The following is a 26,121-nucleotide window of genomic DNA, read 5'->3' as shown; positions in this document are numbered from 1 at the left end:
AGCTGTCAGGTAGGTGATGAGTGAAGAACAGAACAGAATCCATTTCCTCTTCAAACTGCTGTCAGACATTATCTACTGCACTCTGATCACATCACTCAGACCAGCTGCTTTCTACCAAGTCTCATCAACAACATCTTTAGAAACAAACATCAACAACCAGGAAGCAGTTTCACCTCTGATCACACACACACTCAACTCTACTCACTCACCTGGAGGATCAACAACATGAAGGTAGATGATGCTGATGGGGTTGTTCTTAATGACGGTCTTCTTGGGGCTGGGTCCTCTCTGGACGACATGACACTCGTATGTTCCAGCGTCATTAATCGTCACATCCTTCAGAATCAAAGACACGTCTCCATCCTTCATCTGTCCAGCAGATCCACCCGGTTCATAAAAGATGGATGCTGCTCTTCAAGTACAGACCCCACATCTCTGTACAAAAGGACATACTCATCCAAGTCAGCTCTTCTCCACTCCACAACTATGATGTTGTTGTTTGGAGCTCGACATGGCAGAGTGACGTCATGTCCAGACTCAGCTGTGATGTTTTTCTGGTCTGAAAGAGGAAACGACACAGAGCAGAGAGGTTAAAGGTCAAACATACAACTGGTCACTTCTACAGCAGCCGATTAGGGTGAGCAACAGTTGTTTTTTTTTGTCTTACCTTTCAGTCATTTATAATAATTTAGAGGACTATTAGACAGTTTAAGCAGTGAGTAGATATCATTTCAAATTTTTATGAACCAAACAATCAATGAAAAATCAGTCGTTAAATGAAAACGATCAGTAGTTACAGCCTGATGTGGGACCACCTCCTTCGAGTCCAGCAGTAACATGACACACACACCCTTAAAAATGTCATCATTAAAGTTTCCTGCAGAAGTTAAGGATACTTTGTCATTACAACTTATCACTTATCACAAGAAACTGGAATTTTGCATCATAAACATGAATCAAAGACACTGTAATGATCTGGATTAAAAATGCTCAAACATTTCAAAAGACAGAAATCCCATCAGTGTTAATTTCGCCTGCTGAAATATTCACCAGATAATGTGGATGTGTTTCCTAAATCAGCAAAATGCAGGTAAACTCTGGTTGAGCTGCTCGGTGGAATCAGAAGAAAGATAGTCGCTTGTGATTTATGTCACAGAAACATATTTATTATAACTTCATTAAAACATTTGTAATTATAATTTGCATTGTTATCTGAAGATAATGTCAACACCTATGCATTCACATGAACTGGAAATAGCAGATTAAATATTGCAAGACAAACAAATGTGAATAAGTCACCCATTTGATGTAAAAGCAGGTTAATCTGAAACACAATTAAGGACACTTTAGGTAAAAAGTGGACTTGCAGCCTAGACAACAGGGAAAAGATGCAGGACTTTGGGTGGGCTCACTACAGATGAAGAGTTTTTAAAGTGACTAAAGTGGGATAAGAATTTAAAATAGGCCAACTGCAAGATCTCATATTCCCTGTTAAATGACCCATTTGTTTGTATAATTTCCTGACTTATTGCCATGTGTTTAGATGATTAAAATATGCTACAATATATATGCATATAGTTTTTCTTTCTTTTTATTCTTTCTTATTTTAAAACATAAATTATAGTTGAAACACACCGGCACAATGCCACTTTTATAAGGAACACTTAAACGTACATTTTTATGTTTATTTTATCCTTCTTGTGTGACTAAAACATGTTTGTCATTAAATTGTGAGGGGTAAGAAAACAGACATCAGTTGACACCAATTGGAAATCTGCTGATGAAAATTTGACACACTTCAACTGAAATAATCAAACATTAACCAGATTAAAAACAAAACACTTTAACATCAAACAGAATGTAATCAATTCAGATGTCACCCTGAGAAACAGCTGAACAGAGGACCAGGAGAAACAGGAAAATCCATGGAAGTGGCAAAAATGTGGCAGCATTCATTTATACATTACATTTAATTCCACCAATATCAGACTGAATGCTGGAATAATTCCCAGAAAATTTCCACTCTGAACCAAACTTCAGTTCTGCCCAAGTTTCAAGTGTGGTTGAAAAATCTTATTGTCTCTTATTGGCGTGTTTACACTATGCGTTGTGTTTTAATGGACAACATGCAGACAGTGTATATTCCCGAAAGGACCGGCTTTGCAAATGAACATTGCCCGGAGTGGGTGGGTGGTTGCAGGTGAAAAAATCCTGCATATTTAACAGAGGAAATCTGTACTGATCCATCGGAGACACAAAAAACACACACAGTGATCTTTGTGGTGCTCCTGATTGTAATCTGCCCGTTTTTTTTCCTTTTGTCCTCTGGGGGAAAGAAAAGTACCTGTCACTTTGTTTAGTTTGATTCATCATTGGTCCCAAGTTTCCCTTCTTTGTTTTTTTCTCTTGCAAGTATCTATGTTCCTCTCCAACATTACCAAAGACTGGCAACAACCATCTACAATCTGAGAAAGGAAAAATACCATGACATTAAAAAACAAAACAAAACAAAAACAAAACAAAAACAAAATAAACAACAATCTATGCAAAGACAGAGAGGAAAAGGGGAACAACAACTGGCAGTGTTATGTGTCAGGCAGTGTGGACACACCCACTCCCAACACAGTCGTGAGAATTACCTGCCTGTGTAACCCAGTCATATATTACATATTGTTACAATTACACAAAATGTGTTCTTTATACCTGACTGTTAGGACCTTCAAGCCTGTAGTTATATTCATTATCAGTTAGAACCCCTCCTTATTGTTCTTCTTCTTTGGTGCAACCCTATAAATACAGTGTACCCCTTTTGTCTCTCCCCTTTTCTACAATTCCCCTGCGGGAGAGGTGGGTGTCATTTCTTTGCAACACTGTAAAACACACATATAATTCATATTGAGCCACCCTGATGGTTTCTATTGTGATTTTAGTTCAATTATTGTCACCATTATGCCTGTTTTTTGTTAGACGCTATAAATGTATAGTATATGTGTGCCACATATGTGTTCTAGGGAACGTGAACGCTAGCATGAATAGATAATTCTTGCTAGCTTGGAGGTTGTGGTGGGTTGAGCTAACTAGGGCTGGGTATCGTCACTGATTTCTAGAATCGATTCGATTCCCATTCACAAGGTCCCGAATCGATTCGATCCACAATTCGATTCAATTCGATTTGAATATGGGAAATTTTGACAGTCAGAAATATTATAATTCAGATCAGTAAAATTACATATTTTTGTATCTATAAAAAGGAAGCTGACACACGCAAGACTTTATCAAAGGTGTGAGCGTCACATCAGATGCCTTTGTGTCAAAGTAGCTGAGGGTAAAACACAGAAAAACATGAAGGTGATTTTCCTGGCCTGGGATTTTATAAAAATATTCTGCGGTAGATCAAAAACAAAAGAAAACCATTAATCAACATATGAACATTACCTCTGAAGTTACAGCGGTTTTATTAGAGACCCAGCTGAGCATTTTGCATAATTTTAAAAAGTTTAAATTTGTTCAGTATTGAACTGATGAACTGGGGAACGTTTGAACGGCAGAAATTAGGTTTTCTTTTCGGAAGTCAGTAAAAGGAAAAAAAAACAGCGGCCGACAGCGCTGTAAACAACGGTAGACTTGTGCGTAACAAGCAAGCGAATAATGCAGAAAACAGATTTTTAGACGGGAAACTGATCTTGAAGTACAGAGAGAGAGAGAGAGAGAGAAAGCTGTGCATGAAGTGTGATTTTATTGTGGTAGAAGTAAAACAGTAAAAGTCAGAGGGAATTCATGACAATTTTTATGTGAAGCTTAGTTTGGATCTTCTTTTGCTGCTGGTTCAGTCAATATTGTTTGGAGAGAGATAAATCTAACAGCTTTAGAATCAGCGCAAAAAGGGAGTAAACACAAAGTGCGAACCCGCCGAAACATCAGAATCAGCGAGCTGTCGGCTTTCAGCCCCGAGCGTGTCCGTGCCGTCAGGTGAGAAAGGCGACATCTCACTGATTCTGAACCGCGGGTCCGCGCTTTGTGTTTACGTCTTTGTGCAGAATCCGTGTACCTGCTCTCATTTACTGTCTTAGCTGTTTGGTGGTTGTTGAAATTTTGAGGTTTCACCTGAGATTCTGGCGTTTTGGGCAAAATAAATTTATATTAAAAAATCGATTCAGGATTTTAATGAATCGATTTCACGTTATCCAAGCCAGAATCGATTTTAATAATAAATCGATTATAAAAACCCACCCCTAGAGCTAACCCTCTTCCCCATTCTTTGTATTTCTTTCTTTGGTCATAGGAGCTGGAGTGGGCAAGCTATTTACTTGGAGGTCTTTCTTTCTTTTAACTTTTATCGTCAGTCAGACACAACGCAGGAATACACCGGTTACACGTGGTGCTGCTGACCCGTCACTCTCTGGAGCTGTTTGCCAGGGTCCTGTGCCCTGCGCTTTGACTCACAGGATTCTGTGTAGGGCGTGTGGTGTGTGTGTGATGCCCTTCAATTTGGCCTGCAGGCATCTCTGTCACGTGTGAACTTAAAGGACAAATACGTAGGTGATCATTTCTGTCTCTGTTTCATATTGTTGTCTCAAATTATACAGGCACGGATTGTAATGTATATTTTTCTATTAATATTTGCTTTTACAGCCTGTGAGGAGACAACAACATTTTTTTCTATGGTGTTTTGATTACTTTGATGTTTTTTTTACCCCACATTTCATTGTTTTGTGAAGTTTTGCATAATTGTGTGGGTTTTTTTTTTTTTGGCTGTTAAACAGTGACATCTCACTTGAGTGAACATGTTAGGTGAGGAAACTGCGGATAGCGCTATGCCTGATCTGTTCTCTGCGGGGAGTAATGTGACCTTTGGTTTGGGAGGGATCATCAGATTGCTCCAAAGTTTTTTGGGAGGGGTAGGCCAGTAGTCCCGGGTATTGGTGCCCACACTGTAGACCAGTCAGTAATGCACTCACCATTAATGCCAGCAGCTAGCTCCACACCAGCTGCTTGTGAACGCCAAACACACACCCAGGCTGTCACTAGTGACATGTTGAGCAGCTTGATTACTGACTTAGCAAAGGAAATTGGGGAAAATATCACGTCCTCCCTTAACTCCATGCACCAGCCAGCCCCCACCCAGCCACAGTCTCCCCAGTATATGCCCTCCAGCTGCAATGACCAGTCCCAGCTGAAGGTTGTTGTTCAGTCAAACACCAAAGCTCGACCATACTTCAAGGGTGACCACACGGATCTATTCCCCATCAGTGAATGGGAGGACATGATGAGATGTTATCTGCATAGAATCAGCTGTGACACAGATGAAGAAATGTTTACCATATTACTGTCTAGACTGACTGGCAAAGCCAGAGATGTGGTCAAAGTGTCACTTTGCTGCCGCGCTGAATTGAATGGGAATGATCTTATTACTGCTGTGTTTGACATACTGAAGTCTAACTTCATTGACTTGACATATTCCAGCCTGCCCATGAAATATTTCTACAGTACTGTGGTTACACCTGAACACCTTTGGTGGTGACATAAGGCCATCCTAACCCAAAGACCCAAAACAGTCGAGACCCACAGTGAAGATTAAAATCAAGAAGCCACATTGCACAACAGCACGTAAAACCAATTCCACAGAGGCCAAAAAGTTCATCTCAGACCCACCCTGGCAGCACAAACAGCCACAGCACCACAGGAGCCGAGGACAACTAACAGACCGAGAGCCCAGGAAGAACACCAGCTCGCACAACCAGGGCATTGAGGCAGGTGCCCAAACACAATGGAAAGAGGCTGATCAAAAAAAGAAGGGATAAGAAAAAAAGAAGTTGGCAGGATCCACCAACCCCCACTCATCTCCCGTCATATTGCTGTCAAAATTCAAAGACTGTCCCAGCTTCCCATCAAAGTACAAAGAGAGCACTGCAGAGAGGCCATAGAGCCTATTGATGGGATTCGAGAACCAGCTCTTTCGGCTTGGCTCACTTTCCTCTCCCAACTGGCTTAATTAATTTATTATTAACAACAATGTAAAATTATGCACAAAAGGAATAACTAATGTTTTATTTATATATGTATATATATAAATATATACGGTGGCCCCCAGAGACAAAGCACGTACAAATTCCAAAAGACATTTCTAGCGTTAACGACCACACACCAAATCCGGTTGTTGGTACTTCCTGGCTTGTGTAGCCACTAGGTAACAAAAAAGTTAAACACTGCTCCTAGCATCCTGGAGCACTTCTGTTGTGTTTTGTACGTGCTTCGGGGTTTGTACGTGCCGTAAATATACTTTAAATATGCTTTTATTTATTCACTCCACATAAAATGTAACAAATAAATCATACAATACAAAAGACAACTATTCACATTTAACCATTTATATTTTCAGCTTTTTAATTTTAAACAAATTTAAAGTGAAACAACACAAAACACTGCAAACCACAACCCAATTAAATACAAATTAAAATATGAAAACAAAAAAAAAATGCATATTCTCTGTCATATGGACCTGCACGAATAAACTTTCTGAATCCTTTATCATCTGCAACTGAAAATAGTTGTGGATTACTATACCTTTCTAATGTGACGTTGTTGTCCCTGGCTCCCTTTCTCTCTCACTCCCTCTGGCTCTGTTCCTGTGCTACTGCAAGTGTAACCACCGCCCCTCCCCCCTCTGCCCAGCATAAAGCACAAGGCTCGTGTGTGGAGTGAAGTGGAAAAAAAGTGCGAGAGAGAGGGTGAGAGAAATAAAAAAAAAACCCACGGCTCGCGATAAGGAGCCGGCTTGCGTCGTTCACTTCAAAGAGGCGGCTTTAAGAGCTGTTTCGTTCGCGACCGACGCATCACTAATGGAGCCACCGTGCACTCAATACACCATTGCCAGCATTGTGTGTGTGTGTGTGCTTTGTTTACGATGTCATAATTGAGAGCTTTCATCAATACAACAATCTTGCCCTGAGGCCTGTTTCTTCCTCCTGGAAACCTGTACGCTCTTGTCACAGGCTTGATAGCTGCTGGTGCACATCCCAAAAATGCACACAGATGTGCAAACAAATCCTTCCTTTTCTGCAAGGCATATATTGTATACTTGCTTTTGTGCAAATAATGTGATAATTTCTAGGAAAAATACTTCCTCCAAATCATCAACGTGTCTTTTAGACCCCATTCCTACAAACTGCTCAAAGAAGTCCTGCCATTAATTAATGATTCAATCTTACAAATGATAAGCCTATCTCAGAAAAGGCTTCAAGCTGGCACGTTACTCAAAAAGCCATCTCTTGACCTAGCTGTCTTAGCTAATTATTTTGATTTTTCAATTTTTATTTTTTTATCCTGTTCTGTCCAGCAGTGTAGCAATCAGAATTATTTTCTGAAAGGGAAGACAAATACCCAACACTGAGCATACTGAGCAGGGAAAGGGCAAGAAGGGAGGGATGAAAGGGAAAACTGCAATGAAAAAGACAACATTGTAATTAGCACTTTCACTCTATGGAGACTGTCTGTGTTTTACCTGTTATAATGTTATGTTGAATTAACAAACTGATATTGTCACCAGCTTCTCACAGATTGCAAAATGTGTGCATTGACAAAGCCTGTCGAGTAGATAGCCCAGTTCACACTTGCACAAACTTCTGATCCGCCGACGGATCAGAATCAGTGAGATGTTGCCTTTTACACCCGACTGCATGGACACGGACACGGTCGCGGCTGAAAGCCGACACCTCAGTGATTCTGATGTTTCGGTGGGTCCGCGCTTTGTGTTTATGTCCTTTTTGTGCTGATTCTGAAGCTGCAGGTTTTATCTCTCTCCAAACAAAATTGACTGAACCAGCAGCAAAAGAAGATCCAAACTACGCTTCACATAAACATTGTCATGAATTCCCTCTTACTATTGCTGTTTCACTTCCAGCACGATAGTATACACGAGACTGATTATAAAAAATATAGCTGATGAATTTTGTTGATGTCTTGAAGACTTCAGAGTCATTTAGCCTCAACTCTGAAACATCTCTGAGAAAGGATTGTGGGAAACACTGAAGAGACATGACCGAGGAAGCTGGTTCTGTTTTGTATCCAGAGTGCAGGAAGTGCTGCAATCTGCTGCACAGCTTCCAACCACAAAGCCATCATGGCGACTCAGTATTTCTCTGCTGCCTGACATGGACAGGCCTAAACGGTGATTTAGAGTCAAATGCATTTAATTTCCCTTCTTATTCACACAATGAATTTTTGCAGTTAACTTTTACTAAATACTAACAGAGCAGATTGCTGATTTGTAGCCTGAGCTGAAAATCTTCTTCACTCACCTGCAGATTGGAAAATCACCAGTGTTGGTCAGTAATCAGTAACTAATTACTGATTAGTAACTACCGGTATTTACTGATTACTTCCCCCAAAAGTAATTCCGTTACTTAACTGATTACTTCTTTTCAAAAGTAATTAATTACTTAGTTACTTTTTAAAAACACGATTTACAACCTGAATAGGTGATAAAGCATAATTTTTCTGCATAATCCATCATACAAAATGTAATCAAATGGAAAAGTCTCTTTTTAAAACTTGTTTTATTAGTTTTAATCTTTTAACTTTATGCATCAAGCAAAAATTAAATTATATGCAACATTCTCTGACTGGAAGAAATTTTTTTAACATTTAAACCTATTTTCTGCACATTCCAGCACAAAAAATGTAATATTGTTTGGTGTTTACACTCAGTCTTTCAAATAAATGCAAGTGTAACACAGCAGAAAATAAATAAAATAAATAAAATCAAAGACTCAGCGGTCCTGTTGCTCTATTTTCACCTGTATAGCAGGCGGATGTTTGCCCTGGTGCAGGTGTGCCGCATGTCAGTGGAAGAATTCGCGAGTTTGTCTGTGAATTTCCCATTCCTTAGCAGCGCACTCGGTGTTTGCTCGGAAGTTAAGGTGTTTTTTTTGCTGTAAAAAGAAGTTTTCTTCCCATGCAGTGAACCACGGACCCTAATGTTTTTGTCACGTTTTACGGAATCAAACTCAAAGTAAGGTCAGTACTTCCACGCTTTAGAAGCTGCACGCTCATACTCTCTCCCGGACTCGATATGTTATCCAGCTGTTGCCACAAACGCTTACGTCATTGTCATGAGACACTCTCGCAAAAAAAAATCACAGTTTTAGTAACGCAGTAACGCAGCACAGTAGCAGCACACTTGTAACGTGTTACTGCCCATCTCTGAAAATCAGACCCAAAAACCTGACTTTAAGAGAATTTATCTCTGGAGAGAAAACTGTCTGCAGTCTGAACCAAACAAAGAAGTATTTTGCGAACAGCCCTGAGAACATGAGAGGGAAGGAGGGCGTGAGTAAATCTTGTGATTTAAAGCACTTCTGCTAAGCAAGAGAGGAGAAAGAGAAAGCAACTGAGATATCACAACTTCTGCACATCTTCCTGATCCATGAAATGGAAATATAAATACTTGATTATGTAAATACTGGAATACAGCTTTGCTGTTGTGCAGAACAAAAGTCATGAAGTCCAAACTAAACTTTCTTGATGTGACTGGTTATTGTTGTTATGACCATGAATAAAAAAAAAAATCCCACATTGAAAGTTTATTTATATACAAGCACCTGCAAGCAGTGGGGAGGACAAACTCCCTTCATAAATCTATGGCGGAACCAGACTCGGGGAGGAGAAGCAATCTTGCACGAATATTTGAGGTGGTGTAAAGAAACAAACACAAACAGTGGAAGAGAAAATAGAGACTATCTAGCATAGTTGAGATATGTAAACATCTGCAGAATGAAAAAGTGAAAATGGTGAGTGGAAAATAAATGCTCAGTGCATATAGGGGAAGTCAGCAGCAGCTTGGTGGATGGGCCTGAAAGCTAAAGCTGAAGGTGAATAGAATTAATGATAAATAAAATGATCAGTAGCTAAAACTCTAGTGTGAATCGTAACGTTGACTTTGTCCTGTAGGCCTACCTGTTGCCTCGAACAGCCTTCACAGAACATAATAATATCATCTTCATTAGCACATAGACGACTCAGGATCTGATGGTGAAAAATAATTTTTGACACGTTTTACTGGCCAGCTGTTCCACACAGATCTCACGTTCATATGGTGGAATAGTTTGTAATAATGCAGCTCCATCTGCATCTCCATTCTCAGGATTTTGTTGATTTTCCTTCAGCCTCGGCTCACTGGACCGAGTTGTGATGCTGGTTTTGTAGTTGTGTGTAAAATTTCATTTGCACATTTACCACTTTGCAACTCTGGTCTTTAAAGGGTTCATTGATTCACATCATATATATATATCTATATATAGATATAGATATAGATATAGATATATATAGATATATGATGTAGCCAGAACAGAGGGGATCAAACTACCAGAAGGCAACATTGCAGACATAGAGGACAGGTACAAGTACCTGGGGATCCCGCAGGCGAATGGGAACCATGAAGAGGCCGCTAGGAAAGCTGCAACCACCAAGTACCTGCAGAGGGTCAGGCAAGTCCTGAGGAGTCAGCTGAATGGTAAGAACAAGATCCGGGCCATCAACACCTACGCCCTGCCCGTGATCAGGTACCCTGCTGGGGTAATAGGCTGGCCAAAGGAGGAGATAGAAGCCACTGACATAAAGACAAGAAAGCTCCTTACCATGCATGGAGGGTTTCACCCCAAGTCCAGCACCCTGAGGCTGTACGCTAAGCAGAAGGAAGGGGGCCGGGGACTGGTGAGTGTCAGCACCACAGTCCAGGATGAGACAACGAACATCCACGAATACATTACGAAGATGGCCCCAACTGACCGAGTACTCAGTGAATACCTCAGGCAGCAGAAACTCAAGAAAGTGGAGGAAGGCGGGGAACCATCATGGAAGGACAGGCCCCTGCACGGTATGTACCACCGGCAGATAGAGGAGGTGGCTGATATCCAGAAATCCTACCAGTGGCTGGACAAAGCTGGACTGAAAGACAGCACGGAAGCACTAATCATGGCAGCACAGGAGCAAGCTCTGAGGACAAGATCCATAGAGGCTGGGGTCTATCACACCAGGCAAGACCCCAGGTGCAGGCTGTGTAAAGATGCCCCAGAGACAATCCAGCACATAACAGCAGGGTGCAAGATGCTAGCAGGCAAGGCATACATGGAACGCCATAACCAAGTGGCCGGCATAGTATACAGCAGTGGTTCCCAAACTTTTTTTGTTGCTGGGCCCCCCTTTGCTTTACAAGAAAAATGTTCGCCCCCCCGCATGCACGCGCGCATGCACACATCCTCCAAAAACACACACCCATATTTTGCTCCATTGCGGTTTATTTCACACCTCAAACATTTAGTAAACAATTAAGCAAATACAAGTAATCTGCAATAAATTACAGGTAGTAATAAAATAAACAACTAACTCTTTTATGCTACGTCCACGCCTACACGGGGATTTTTGAAAACTTGAAGGCCCTGAGTACTTTCTCCCACACTGAAAACACTGGAATGATAAAATTATTTGAACATTACCTAATAAGACTGATTCAGGACAGACGATTAGTTATTTTAAACTTTTCTAGCAGTCCTTCACAAACAGGGAACAGTCTGTCTATTCTCTCCATCTGTCGGCTGCTGCTGGCTCTTCCTCCTCCTCTTCCTCACACACTGCTTCTCCTGGTGGTTCACAGTAGCATCGCTCTGCTAACATGCTAACAGCGCATTTGAGCTACTCACCCCCTCCCTTCCTGTGCTGAATCATAGAGCAAACGAATCACTCACTCAACCCCCGCTCACAGCTCAGTGGACATTTAGATGAGAAAATATATATTTGACACATTTAAGGAAAATACTAATAAAATACAAATAAACAAAATAAATGTTTATTAAGTAATTTTGATAGAAAATTGCTTAATTTTAGAAATGTTTTTGCACTTTTTTGCTCTATAAAATAGTTGTTTTTTTAGAATCATTCATCTTAGCAGTGGGATTTACATGAAAAGAGAAACAAATTAAGTTTGAGTGAAAATGTACATTTTTTGCACTCTCTGGTCAACTGACTCAGTGAATCAAATGACTCAAAAAACCCGATTCACTTTGGTGAGTGACTCATTAAAACTCGATTCAGTAAAAAGAATCAAATTTACCATTACTAATTATCAGGGGTGCAAAGCCTCACAGATGATGTGCAGCAGTGGGTCCCTCAGTATGTCCTCACTCTGGACACTTGCAGTTGTCACACATGGAAATCAAATGTGTGATAAGCTGCAGGATTCAAACACAAGTGTAACTTATAAACACATGTTCATACTTTTATTCCACAATCAGAGAGAAAGAAAAAGAGAGAGAGTGCAGGACAGACAGGTGACAGTCTCGGGTGTATACACTGCTACAAACAGGAGGATTTAGTGTTTGTGTTATTACGAGTGCTAAACAAGAAGAGTTCCCAGATGGTACAGTGGACACATGTGTGACTCCTGTGATTAAAGCATCTTTCTTTCGGCTTAACGAGTGAACCGTCAGCTCGTTCAAACACACGTTAAAGTCCGTTTGGCTCGACACCACCGAACAGAGGCAGCAATATAACATAGCTAACATTAACAGTGCAGTGAATCCTGCTTGTGCCGTGATATTCAGGACTGCAAACCGAGCAGCATCACTGACTTTCAGCTTGTTGTGTTTGTAGATATATGACTGACTTTAATTATCCACAAAATTATCACGTTCTCTGTAAGATTAAGGTCAGCTATTGAACAGCGTATATTTTAAAATAAAGGCTTTAAAACCAAGCTGACACTTAAAGTACAAACATCACTAATGTCCCATAATTTTGCCAACATGTGGCCAACAGTAATGTTTTAATGTTCTTCATTATTAAACATTCGCACATAAATAAGTGACATAATATTCAGTACTTACTTTTGAAAGTTCACTCTTTGGCAGCTCCGCTTCCACCGGTTTTTTTTTCGGCAAAATTATCCACACCCACCACCGCGCTATGAAGTCTGGGATATGGCCTGTATTTGTATAGTGCTTTACTCAGTCCCTAAGGACCCCAAAGCGCTTTACACGTTCAGTCATCCACCCATTCACACACACATTCACACACTGGTGATGGCAAGCTACATTGTAGCCACAGCTGCCCTGGGGCGCACTGACAGAGGCGAGGCTGCCGGACACTGGCGCCACCGGGCCCTCCCACCACCACCAGTAGGCAAACATGGGGTTAGTATCTTGCCCAAGGATATTCGGCATGCAGCCAGGAGGCAGCCTGGGATATGTTGGGCCACGAAGTCTACACCTCCACATCCTTAAAATTCAGGGGAATGAAGGACGCATTTGAGGGCCGCATTTCGAGCAGCCTTTGAATTGGGACACTTCGTCACGTTGCTGTGATGTAATTGGCCTTAAAATGCGGCCTTTGAGGCTGCAGACCCTGAATTGGGATACAGCCGTTGAGGAGATAATTCAGCCATTTGAATTAGCTGTGCTGGATCAAGAACGCAATGTAGCTTGCCATCACCAGTGTGTGAATGTGTGTGTGAATGGGTGGATGACTGGTTGTGTAAAGCGCTTTGGGGTCCTTAGGGACTAGTAAAGCGCTATATAAATACAGGCCATTTACCATAACACTTCTAAAACCTGCACGACATCCTTGGGGCCTGGAGATCCCCTGGGCCAGCTTAAAATTTACATTTTACATCTTCGGATTATAAGAGGAAACCCACGCAGGCATGCCTCTGCTGCTCTTCATGCACATTTTTCCACGGACTTAAATTACATCACAGCCTGCAACGTTTCAGGTGACAAAAGAGGCGTAACACATGTAACAAACATTTTGTACCTAATAAAGTGGCCATAAAGTAGAAACTATAATGTTCTGTTTATGATTTTGACCTTGTGTCAGTCTGAGTGAGTCCAGTTTATCACCAGCTGCTGTTTTTTCCCACTTTTTTCCTCAGTAACATTGTTCATCTTACAAAACAAACGTTGCATTTTTAATCTTCTTTTAAATCTTAGAAACTTTGCAGAAGAAACAAATGTTTTAGTTTGACCTCTAGGTGGCAGTGTTGTATTAGTGTTACCATAGCCACCTACAGAGGTGTGACCTAGATCAGTCATCAGTGATCCAGTCACAGTGTGCGACAAAAACACTATTAAAATATGTTTCATTTGGATTTCACACTTTTTTCTTTTTTTTTTCTTTTTTGTCCCGTTTGGATCTTTAGGCATCAGAATTGTTGTCTTAAGGCCAAGAAAGATGCCAAGCGGATTTATTTTACCAAGTGGATCATCATGGCCTTGCCATATTGGTCCATTTGATTGACCTTTATTATAATTATGAATTTATTTTATTTTCAGTTGCTACAAACAGGACAGACATGACTGGGGGATAGGACAGGGGGAAAGAATGAAAGAAAGAGAGGGAGAGAAAGAAAACCAAAGGGGAGAAGAGAGGGTGAGAAGGGGGGAAGAGAGAAAAAAACCCCAAAAAAAACCAAACAAAGCACCTGGGTCACCTGTATGGAGAAAAAAAACAGAAGAGAAAGCAAACAGCAAAGAGCAACATAATAAAAAAAACAGCACCATCACAATAAACTAGCTAGTAGTAGATATCAGTAGATACTAAATAATAAACGATATTGTGCAGCACGCAAGATAGACAGCGCACAATGCTCTTTGAGGCAGCAGCCAAGAAAGCTGTAGTCCGCGTCTGTGAATACCCATGTGTACACCTGTGTGCATACCTGTGTGGATCAGCATGCTTGCATTCCAAAGGTTTCTCCATGTAATGATCTGCTAGGGAGTGTGGGGGGCCACAGCCCCGTCCACCAGGGTATGAAGCAGGTATGGAGGAGATCAAAACTCCAGACATCCAGAGGCCCCCAGAACACAAGAGACCAAGGAAGACCAATGGATTTCACACTTAAGTTTTCCATCCATCCATTTGTTTATCCTTTTCAGGGTCGCAGGGGGTTGGAGCCTGTCCCATCTGTCTTAGGGCTTAAATGGCCACTTTGTGTTTTCTTTGCTAAATACTTCAATCCTCTACACATGCAGGCAGAAACAGGTCTACATGAAATATGGGCTAAGATATATCTGTAAGACAAATGGGAGATAATCATCATCGTGGTATTTGAGATGGCATCCTGCTGCCTGACGAGTAAATTTACTGTAAAAATTATTTTCCCCTATTGTCCATGAGACTAACTAATGTGTAAAACATCAGTTTCTTTGTATATAAGTTTCAGATTATTATTTATTTGTACCACTTTGTTATTTTCCATTTTAAAGGATTCAATAACTGTCAGATAACCCAGGAAATTACATGAACGTGTCAGTGTGCAGCAGTTATTAGTTTCATTGGGGCGACCGTGGCTCAGGGGGTGAGGAATCGCATCTGTAACCGGAAGGTCGCCGGTTCAATCCCTGCGCTCTCTGTCCTGGTCGCTGTGTCCTTGGGCAAGACACTTTACCCTACCACCTACTGGTGTTGGCCAGAGGGGCCGATGGTGCGATATGGCAGCCTCGCTTCTGTCAGTCTGCCCCAGGGCAGCTGTGGCTACAACTGTAGCTGCCTCCACCAGTGTGTGAGAGTGAATGAATAGTGGTATTGTAAAGCGCTTTGGGTGCCTTGAAAAGCACTATATAAATCCAATCCATTATAATTGTTGTGAGTTGTAAAAATTTAAAGCAGAAAAAATAAAACATTTGCAGAGGTTGCCCCAGAGACAGAGAAGTGACCCTAAGCTGCAAACTGAGATTGTTCCAGTCAAGATTTATCTTCTTTCATGGGGCAGTGGTGACAGAAGTTAAGGGCTACTTTGACACTGTCATGAGAACTGTGTTGCCACCACATTTGCAGAGGTTGCCCCAGAGACTCATGCCTACACATTTTTCATGATCATGGGGGAATCCACAACCAGCTAAATAATAAAACAGCTTAGGAGCTCTTATATATGGTACACAGAAGGCGCAGAGGTCAGAGAGGGCCTTGAAAAGAAAACATCTGTAATCGGATGGGAGACCTACAAAGACATTGTGGTGGTGACCACTGAGCATCCGTTCTGAGCTGCACAGAGTTCCTGCTCCATCAGTGTGATGGTGGTTATCACATCATGTCAAATAACAAAACCTGCTTTATTACCGTGAACACGTGAAGTTGGACCTGTTCCTTTTTTGTGTTTCCCACATGTTAATGTTAGTGAGATGGAAGATGTGCTGGCTTTAGTTTGGATATTACACACTTTTCTTCTTAAATTTAATTCAAAGTATCAGATTTGTTCCTGTTATAGAGTGAGAGACATGGTACATCCTGGACCTTCACAGGGCTGACACAGAGAGACAAACAACTGCACCAGAGGTAGGCAACTCCAGGCCTGAAGGGCCGACGTCCTGCTGGTTTTACATATCACCCTGGGTCAACACACCTGAATCAAACGATTAGTTCATTAGGCCTCTGAAGAACTACAAGACATGTTGAGGAGGTCATTTAGCCATTTAAATTAGCTGTGTTGAATCAAGGACACATCTAAAACCTTGGGGCCTGGAGATCCCCTGGGCCAGCTTATTGTCTTTACATTTTACATCTTTAGATTATAAGAGGAAACCCACACATGCAGGCATTTTGCTGCTCTACATGCACATTTTCCCAGGAACTTCAATTACATCACAGCTTCCAAAGTTTCAGGTGACAAAAAAAGGCGTCAAACATGTATCAAGCATCTTGTACCTAATAAAGTGGCCACAAAGTAGAAACTATAAAATTCTGTTTATATTTTTGACCTTGTGTCAGTCTGAGTGAGTCCAGTTTATCACCAGCTGCTGTTTTTTTCCTACTTTTTTTCCTCAGTAACATTGTTTATCTTTCAAAACAAACGTTACTTCTTTAATCTTCTTTTGAATCTTACAAACTTTGCAGAAGAAGAAACAAAAATGTTTCAGTTTGACCTCTAGGTGGCAGTGTTGTCTTAGTGTTACCATAGCCACCTACAGAGGACTGCAGGAACAGTGTCAATATGTTGGAGCTGTAAAATAAATATGTGTGTGACTGAAAACTGACCTTGATCAGCTGCCAGTGATCCAGTCAAAGTGTGGGACACAAACACTATTAAGTTTTCCCAAATGTTAAAAATAGAAGAAATAAAAGACATATTACCTGAAATATATACAATTTTTGACATTGTCAGAAACACCTGTCAGTTTGCACGTAAGATTTTAGTCACACTGACAATAATTTAACCCTCTTATATGGTCACTTTGTGTTTTCTTTGCTAAATACGTCAATCCTCTACACATGCAGGCATAAACATCCATTAAAGATCCAGACCTACATGAAATATAGGCTAAGATATATCTGTAAGACAAATGGGAGATAATCATCATCACGTGGTTGTCAGTGACCCATCATGACTCATGCTTTCGGGCGGATTGAGATATTTGAGATGTACCACCCACTTCTGTCTTCATTCAGTTCGGAGTTCATTAGCATTTCATTCACTTTAGCAGAATCCCTTTCAACCCAAATACTTTTCTCTTTTAAAATTACTCAGACTGCAGCAGTTTATTTGATCGTGTCAACAAAGAGACTCTAAATGTAAGAAGAAGAAAACGACACAATGAAGTGACCATTTTCACATTTACTTTTTATTCTTTTAGTTCAGCTTTCCAAAAACAGTATTAATGCCTGAACATTCATGCAACGTAATCAAAGTAAGCATCCCTTTAAATTTAAGAATTCAATAACATGTTTATTTGCTTTTTACACACACAAGAAACTGTAATACCCAAAGTGCAAACACAGATAAGAGGGATCAAAGTTCAACACCCACTCACATCCTGGGCCATCTGACCTCAGGAAATCAAATGATATGGTGGGGTTAGGTTTCACAATGAGCTCATGGGGTGGCTGTAGCTCAGGTAGCAGAGCAGGTCAGCCACTAACCAGAAGGTCGGTGGTTCGATCCCAGGCTGCCTCCTAGCTGCATGCCAAATGTCCTTGGGCAAGATACTAACCCAGGGGTCAGCAACCTTTCACATCCAAAGAGCCATTTGGACCCGGTTTATACGAAAACAATGGGAGCCGCAAATACTTTCTGACATCTAAAATGAAGATAACACTGTGTATATATATATATATATTTTTTACCTTTATGCTTTGTGTGAACAACTAAGGTGTGTTGCTTATGAAATCCTTGAAGTGCTACAGAGAAAATTACAATTTATTTATGTAATTAACACATTTTTAACTCTTAAAGAAATACAACAAAAGGAAAGACACCCAGCTGAACTAAAATGATCCATGTAGCAAACAAAAACTGTTGTGAGCCGCCACCCTTATATCGCCTTTGGGCTGTTGGAGCCTCACTTTTAAAAAATAATTGGAAAAAAGCACTAAAAGATGCTAAAAGATGAAAAATAGATATTTGCAAAATTCTGCCTAAATATGTATTTTACCTGGTTAATGTGTGTGGCGGGGCTGCAGGGGAGGCGGACGCACCTGAGCGGCACCCGCAATCACGCCTCGCCGCCTTTGCGTCTGCGCTATCTACGCTGTTGTGTTGGTGTGTGTCGGGGTGTGGGCTGAAAAGCTACAGCCGGCTGTGTGTGTACAGCAACAGTGTGTGAAAAGTGGCCAATAAAGAGATGCTGAAAAGCGTGTTCATGAAAACATCGTCGGGTCTGCCGTGATATGTTTACAATAAGACTTATGGTCCCGAACCTCTGCGCACAGCGTCTGCAAATAGGGGCTGTACGAAGTCACTTTCATCTTTACGCAGGACTGTAAGCTGTCATCTGTGAGGTGTGAGCGGTGTTTGTTTTTAACATAGTTCACGGTGGAGAACAGCTGCTGACATAATGTGGATCCAAGATCCATAATTGGCCTACCAGGGGTAGAAAGTCTCGATAAATGCACAGCGTTTCGGCAGGTATACCAGCTTCCACGAGTGTGACGCTTATTTTGAGTGATGAAAAAATAATAGAATATAATTATATTTATATATTTCAATATCACAATAATCTTCCAATTTAGAACTACAAGTTAAAAAAGAACTAACATAAATAAAATACACTTCAGCTAAATACTTCTAATTTATTTTCCCAAACCACGCAGAGCCGCACTATAAGGACTAAAGAGCCGCAGGTTGCCGACCCCTGCACTAAGCCCATGTTTGCCTACTGGTGGTGGTCAGAGGGCCCGATGGCGCCAGTGTCCGGCAGCCTCGCCTCTGTCAGTGCGCCCAGGGCGGCTGTGGCTACACTGTAGCTTGCCATCACCAGTGTGTGAATGTGTGGATGATTGTGATATGTGATGATTGTGTATAGTGTAAAGTGTTTTGGGGTCCTTAGGACCAAGTAAAGCGCTATACAAATACAGACCATTTACTTCTACTTCCAAAAATCTTCTATAAAACTGCAAGTCTGGCCATAGTAACAGGTGTGTGATGGTTCTTTGGCTGTCATCCACCAGTCACAAATGATTCAATTTTGACAATGTGTTATTGCAGTTAACTTATTCATCAACTCAGAAACACATTTCACGTTAAAACATTGTAATAATAAAATGTCAGAATTGCAGAGGCATGGTACACATCTTCTGCATTAAAACGCATTAAAACACACACACAAAAAACATTGCTAAGGTAAAATATTCTAAAAATCTCGTGAATTTAACTTGAGGACAAGGAAACATGGAATTTTGAAATTAATGCCATAGCTGTATGTATCAGGAGGTTCAGGGGTAGGCCAACATTATTTTTGTCCCAGTCTTGAAAATTTGACAAATATTCTCTTTCTTCGCTTATGTCCCCACCCCCCCAAAAAAGAGCTAACTTGTCTGCATTATTTTTCTACCAATCTTTGAGAAAAAGCCTCCCAGAGAAAACAGTGTGTCTAAGGTATAGACATGAGTCAGGCCCAGACTCTTAAGACACTCAAGTTCATTTAGAATATCAAAAGAAGGATGGCTGATGAGTTGTTGGCACATCAGAGGATCTCTAGAGCGGATAACACACACTGATTGCCTTGAATGGAAAATAAAAGGCAAAAAATGCACCAGTGGAACCATGAAGTAGACTAGACTCTCCTCCACTTTTACATTTCCACCTATATCTCTGGCTCTGTCCACTTTCTTTATGGCCTCTGTAATGTTTACCTTGAATGACACCAACACTGTGTATCTGGCTATTAAGTGTTTGTCATGCCTGGTGAGTGAATCACCGTTGTCTTTGTTGGTGTGCTGTGTTAAGAACCTGTGAGTAACTTCGAGTTGGTCACAGTGAAGCTGAACAGACTTGAGTGCATTTTGCAAATCTTCTAGAGCTCGATTGATGCAGTCTGGACTCTGACTCCTGTTTTGCTGCTTCAAAGATGTAAAAGCACGGTTGTAATATGCAATAGCTCCCCAACAATGATCCTTCTGAATGGCTTTAGTGTACATGTTGATGCTCTCTGTAAACTTCCTGTTTTCACGCAGGTCATTACCAAAGCTAATGTAGTGGTAGAGGGTTGATGATGGTGATTCTCTCCGTCTGAGTTTCTGCCTCGCTGTGTCCAGGTCTGTTTTGAGTCTACTTTTCAACTCTTCAGTAGAGTCTTTTGCACTGAAGCTTGTGAGTAGCCACATACCCCAAAACTCATTCAGAGCAGATAAATCTGAAGCTTCTGGCTTGTTGTTGCTGCTTGTATACAGATCATCCAGTACATCCAGATAATCATTGAAGAGCTCTTCCTTCTTCTTCATGTCTGGGACCTGAGACTCCAAGTAGCTTGATAGTTCATTAGCCACTGTGCTGTCTCTGACCTCTTTAACTATGTTTATTTCCGTCTGTGACTTTTTAGTCAAAGTATCCTTCAGTGTTGAAGACATTTCTGCAGATGCTTTATTACTGTTCCTTTGCTGATATGACCTTAACTGCATTGCAAACAGATGTTGTTTAAGCGGAGTTACATCTGTTAGATTTCTGAATAAAGAAAGAAGTTTCATTCTTAAAACCATTAATTGGAGCAACTCTGCCAGATGACTCAAACAGACAATGAGCTGAGCAGATCCTGGAGATCCTTGTCTGGCAGTTCGGCCGAATGCCTGCGCCTCCACACGAGCATTCTTTGGCAGGAAGGTCTGCACAACAAACAAACCTCCAGCTTCCTTTACTGTGTCAGAAACTTGAAGGTCTGTTCCACGGCCAGCGAGGTTTGTTGCTATGATGACTCTTCCTGCTTCAAGCTCCTTAGAAATAACCAGACTGTTGTCCATGTTGTTGTTTACATAAAGTTTTTTGTTCTGGACTCTGTCTCCTAGACTGCGATGAATCATCTTTGCTCGTTTGATGGTCTCAAGGATGATGAGTACAGCTCTAGGATCCCTGTATGATGTAGGTTTGATTTGTACAATGACAACATCACAGATTTTTTTAATCCATTCTTTTTCATCTTCTACAACAACACCTTCAACCTCAAACAGCTTTCTACGTTTGAATGAAGGTATCTGACAGGTTTTGATACCGTCATAAATCTTTTGCAAAGTCTCAGTCTCTTTTTCTTGACCAAGAGTTCCAGACATCCCGTAGATCTGACTTCCAAACTGGTTTTTATACTTTTGAAGCAATCCCACATTAGACATGTAGTTTGTGATGGCTGTCATGTCACTAATCTTTGACTCGTGTTTCATTTCAATAAACTGTTGAAGTCCATCTGACCACTTCATGTAGTTTTCAACAACCCCTGTGCAGCTGTAGTCCACAGGCACGATTCCATGTTTCTCCATCACATATTCATGGTCCTCTGTCATGACTTGAGCTTCAAATGCATTTTCAATCCAGACCTTTAGTTTAGATTTGACCAGCTCTGAAAGGAAGCCTGGGACGTAGCAGCTGCTTTTAGCTTGGTTCAGTTCACATGGTGTAAAATGAATTGATCTCTTTACTTCCTCTTCTACAGCTCTCACCACGCTATTGTGATCAGAGTACATGTACTGACAGAAGCCACCATCAAGTAAAAGCAGAGACACTCTTCTGCTTTCCACATTTTCACTCTGCAGCTCTTTGTTGAGTTTGTCTATTTCACCATTGCTGTTTATGAGGTGGAGAGCAAACTGGGAAGATAGAAATTTGCTTTCCATCATTTTAAAGAACTCAGCCAGCTCGTTAGCAGTAACACTTTCATTTAAGAGACTGGGGTTCTTTCTCAGGTCCTTGACTGATCCTTTTAACAGTATACCTGTGTCCTCTGCTATGTGACGAATGATGGACTCATCACCATCTTTGCTCATCATGTTTTCCAGCACTTGATAAAAAGGATATTTTGGTCCTACTGTTGTATATGTGCCAGTTTTCTTGTACTGATTAGCAGTGGCCCATATATATGCCAAGAGTGGGTTGAGATGCTGTAAAGCAGGCATGTTACTGCTTAAATAGACTACATGATGACCCTTGTCTAGCATCAGGGAATCCACTTCATCCACTACTGCACACTGGAATTTCCTCTGCCCTAATATGTCCAACCTCTGAAAGTGGTGCCGAAGCCAGTCACCAGCAAAGTTTTCTGCAGTGCCATAAACAACTTGACACTCATAGCACTTTTTTAGTTCTACATCAGGCCTGTTGCAGTTATAATCAGCAGTGATATTCAACTCTTTATAAAATCCTTCCCATTCTTCAAAATCTCTCTCTGCAAGAACTGATGAACTTGACATGATGTCGACTTTTTCTCCTCTCAGAGCTCGAAAAGCTGCAAACATGGCCACTATGCAAGACTTCCCCTCTCCTGTGCCAACCTGAATCAATCGCCCTGTTTCTGAAAGAGCCATCAGACACCAGCTCACCATCTGTGTCAGTCGTGGCCGAAATGGCTTTCTCGTATTTTTAGTTTTTGTTATACTCACTGCCAAACAGAGAATCTTTAAGATGTTTTTCAAATGACTATTTGGTGAGCTGTCATTACAAAAATTAAGCATGAGTTTAGGTCCTGAAACAACAGCTGATTTTTTTTTCATTGGCAAAAGCAGATTTTTTAAGATTGATTTCAGTTCACTCTTCTTTAAGCTGTCATTTTTAATATCACAGTCTTGATGAACTGTTGATACAATATCTCTGACATCATCTAAAATCTTTACATCAACCTGGTTCAACTTTTCTTGGCGGATTTCATCAATGATTTCCTCCAAGGTCTTCTCTCTGTCATTTGCTAAATATTCCTTCAAGGTTTCATCTGTTACAGTTTTGTCTCTGAGTAGTTCCAGAAGTGTTTTTCCATCTTCATCCTTCCAGTCAGAAGTAATAAAGTAAATCTCTATGCAGTGCAATATTTTTATCATCCATGTGAGGAAATGGGAGTTGTTATTTGTTGTTGACTCAAATCGCTTCAAAAGAGCATCAAACAAGTCAGCGACCTCCTTTGGGCTCCATTTGATATTTGTAACCAGTCCTTTCAGCTTCTGGAGGAGAATTTCTTTATCAGCATCCATTTTTAAAGGTGTTTGAAAAAGACACTGGTCAAAACAGAGGTAAAATATGTTGAGATTGTTACTTTGAAAATAAAAATACATTGTTTACAAATTTCCAAGCAACCTGCATCTATTCTCTCCACTGTATTACACTGAGAATCATGATCCAACACACACACACAAAGTCAGTGTAAAAAAATCAAACATGTACAGATAATATGTTGTGGTGACCCTTTATGACAAGGAAGGAGCAGAAAATACGTTATTTTATTTATATTTAATGCAGTTTTATTTAAATCTAATACCTGTTGAGATGATGAGAAAAATTGCAGATGATGTTTGTCAAGGTGCCTCAGGGGATCTGCTGTCTCTGTTTTGGTTCTGTGTTTTTATTTCGCGTCTTTAGTTTCTCTTTCACAAACCCTGCCCTGGCACTCTCACAAGGGAATTTCCTGCCAAGCCTACCCTTATGATTTGCATTTATTGTAATTTAAGACACTTTCTTTGAAGAAGTTATAAAGTGTCCTTCTAAAGAGGAAAACAGTGACTGTTCCAACAAGGAATAATTTGATTAATAGTTTTATAATCATTTTAATCAGTTGTCAAGTCAGCCTAAAACTTTCCACTTCCCCTTTACTGGATTCACTGCTCAGAAGGGCAGGACTTGAAAGTCAAAAGCAAAAAATGTGGGTGTGTCCTGTTTGGCTGAAGTCATGGCATGTCTAGGCAAACTTCTTTGTCATGGAAAGAATTGATAGGCATCATTGGTTTTAATCTAGTTTTTCTTTCGTTTCTCTGACAGTCATACAGTTTCTTGGTAACAAAGTATCTGTCACTGTTTGCAAGGCAAGCCGTGTGGGAATTATTAAAGGACCCAAGATGCAGGCACTGCTGATGTGAGTGAGTTTTATTGAGGAGGATGACATACAACAAAACACGATGGTGGCGAGAACAGAACTGACAAAACTCGAAACTCATGTCTAAAGAAACAAAACAGGAGCTCCAAAGGCACACACGGTGCAATCCTCAATAGGCTTCTTAGCCTCCAGGGGTCCAGAATCAGCTGAGGACTGAGACGTAGCCTCTGGGGAGGCCCTGGGGGGAGTTATAGTCTCAAAGGTAGCCAGTTCATGAGAAACACCAAAGGTTAATGTGAAATTTTTTCCCTGTATGGAATGACTTTGCGAGAATGGTGGCAGAATGGGTGGCTGAGCTAGCGGGAACACAGGAGACTGAGCTAGCAGGGCCACTGGAGACTAGGGATATCCAGATCCGATCACGTGATCGGAAATCTGCCCAATCACGTGGTTTCAGACTCGATCGGAATCTGACGTTACCTCCCGATCAGGACTTGGCTATATATATATAGCGGGTGGTGGTTTATCCTTCAAGCTCGGGTCCTCTACCAGAGGCCTGGGAGCTTGAGGGTCCTAAGGGTCCTGCGCAGTATCTTAGCTGTTCCCAGGACTGCGCTCTTCTGGACAGAGATCTCCGATGTTGTTCCCGGGATCTGCTGGAGCCACTCGCCTAGCTTGAGAGTCACTGCACCTAGTGCTCCGATTACCACGAGGACCACCGTCACCTTCACCCTTGGTATTTCTCCAGCTTCTCGTGTTCCTTCTTTCTGATGTTGCTGTCATTCGGAACCGCTACATTGATCACTACGGCCGTCTTCTCATGTTTGTCTACCACCACCATGTCCGGTTGGTTAGCCACCACCATTTTGTCCGTCTGTATCTGGAAGGCCCACAGGATCTTAGCTCGGTCATTCTCCACCACCCTTGGGGGCGTCTCCCATTTTAACCTTGGAACTTCCAGGCCATATTCGGCACAGATGTTTCTGTATACTATGCCGGCCTATGTTTATACTATGTTTAAAAAAACATGTTGAAGATCTTCCATTAAGTACAGTTTGCTTGATGAGAGCTGTCTGGTTCCAGCTTGGCCTCATGGTGGCAGTGTTGTTTCCCAGTTTCACTTCATAGCTGCTCCCAGCCTGCAGAGGACTGTGATAAAAACTGTGTCAAAGTGCTGGAGTGTTAATGAGCATGTGCTTGAAGCAAGCTCTTCCTACTTTGCTCTGATTTATTTTCTGACATGTAGAAACTGGGCTTATGATGTTTGTGGTTTTGTAACAGTCAAAATAATTGCACTAATCACTCAACTTATTATAGCTGCAGTTCACTATTAATTACAAAGCATTAAAAAATAATAAGTGGTGTGAACAAGTGTTCGTCTAGCTTGTCTCTTCACAAAGATCCAATGAGAGGCTCATCAGAGGTTTCAGTTTTAGTCACATCATTTCTTTAAACAGGAGCTTGCTCTGAATCCCGACTCTGTTGTTGTTAACATTTTCTGTACATAAAAACAGCAACAGCAGCAACAAGAAGTAGACAGAAAATTGACAGAGCAACTTTCCATCCAATAGATCCATCTTCTTCATTTCTTCTTGATTGACCTGCAGGTGAGAAAAGGTGTGAGCTACTTTCTTCAAAATCTCATCAGAGACTATCAAACAGCTTCACCTCTGATCGCACACAGACTGAACTCTACTCACTCACCTGGAGGATCAACACTCAGGTCCATGATACAGATAGGCTTGTTCTTAATGACAGTCTTCTTGTGACTGTGTCCTCTCTGGATGACACGACACTCATATGTTCCACTGTCAGCAGTCATCACATTCTTCAGAATCAAAGACACGTCTCCATCCTTCAT

General features: G+C 41.1%; 1 protein-coding gene across 1 annotated transcript; it reads right to left on the bottom strand.

Annotated features, from left to right (window-relative positions):
- Window positions 1-201: 201 nt before the first annotated feature.
- LOC113018071 (protein translocase subunit SecA-like) lies at window positions 202-26,121 on the bottom strand. The gene is made up of 4 exons (XM_026161137.1): window positions 25,965-26,121; window positions 20,995-22,925; window positions 20,116-20,874; window positions 202-288 (listed from the first exon to the last, which is right to left on the bottom strand). The coding sequence occupies exons 1-4, from the start codon at window positions 26,119-26,121 to the stop codon at window positions 202-204; spliced, it is 2,934 nt and encodes a 977-aa protein (XP_026016922.1).

Source organism: Astatotilapia calliptera, unplaced genomic scaffold (assembly GCF_900246225.1).
Source record: "Astatotilapia calliptera unplaced genomic scaffold, fAstCal1.2 U_scaffold_4, whole genome shotgun sequence".
Taxonomy (NCBI): Eukaryota; Metazoa; Chordata; class Actinopteri; order Cichliformes; family Cichlidae; genus Astatotilapia; species Astatotilapia calliptera.
This window is presented reverse-complemented; position numbering and strand designations above follow the sequence as displayed.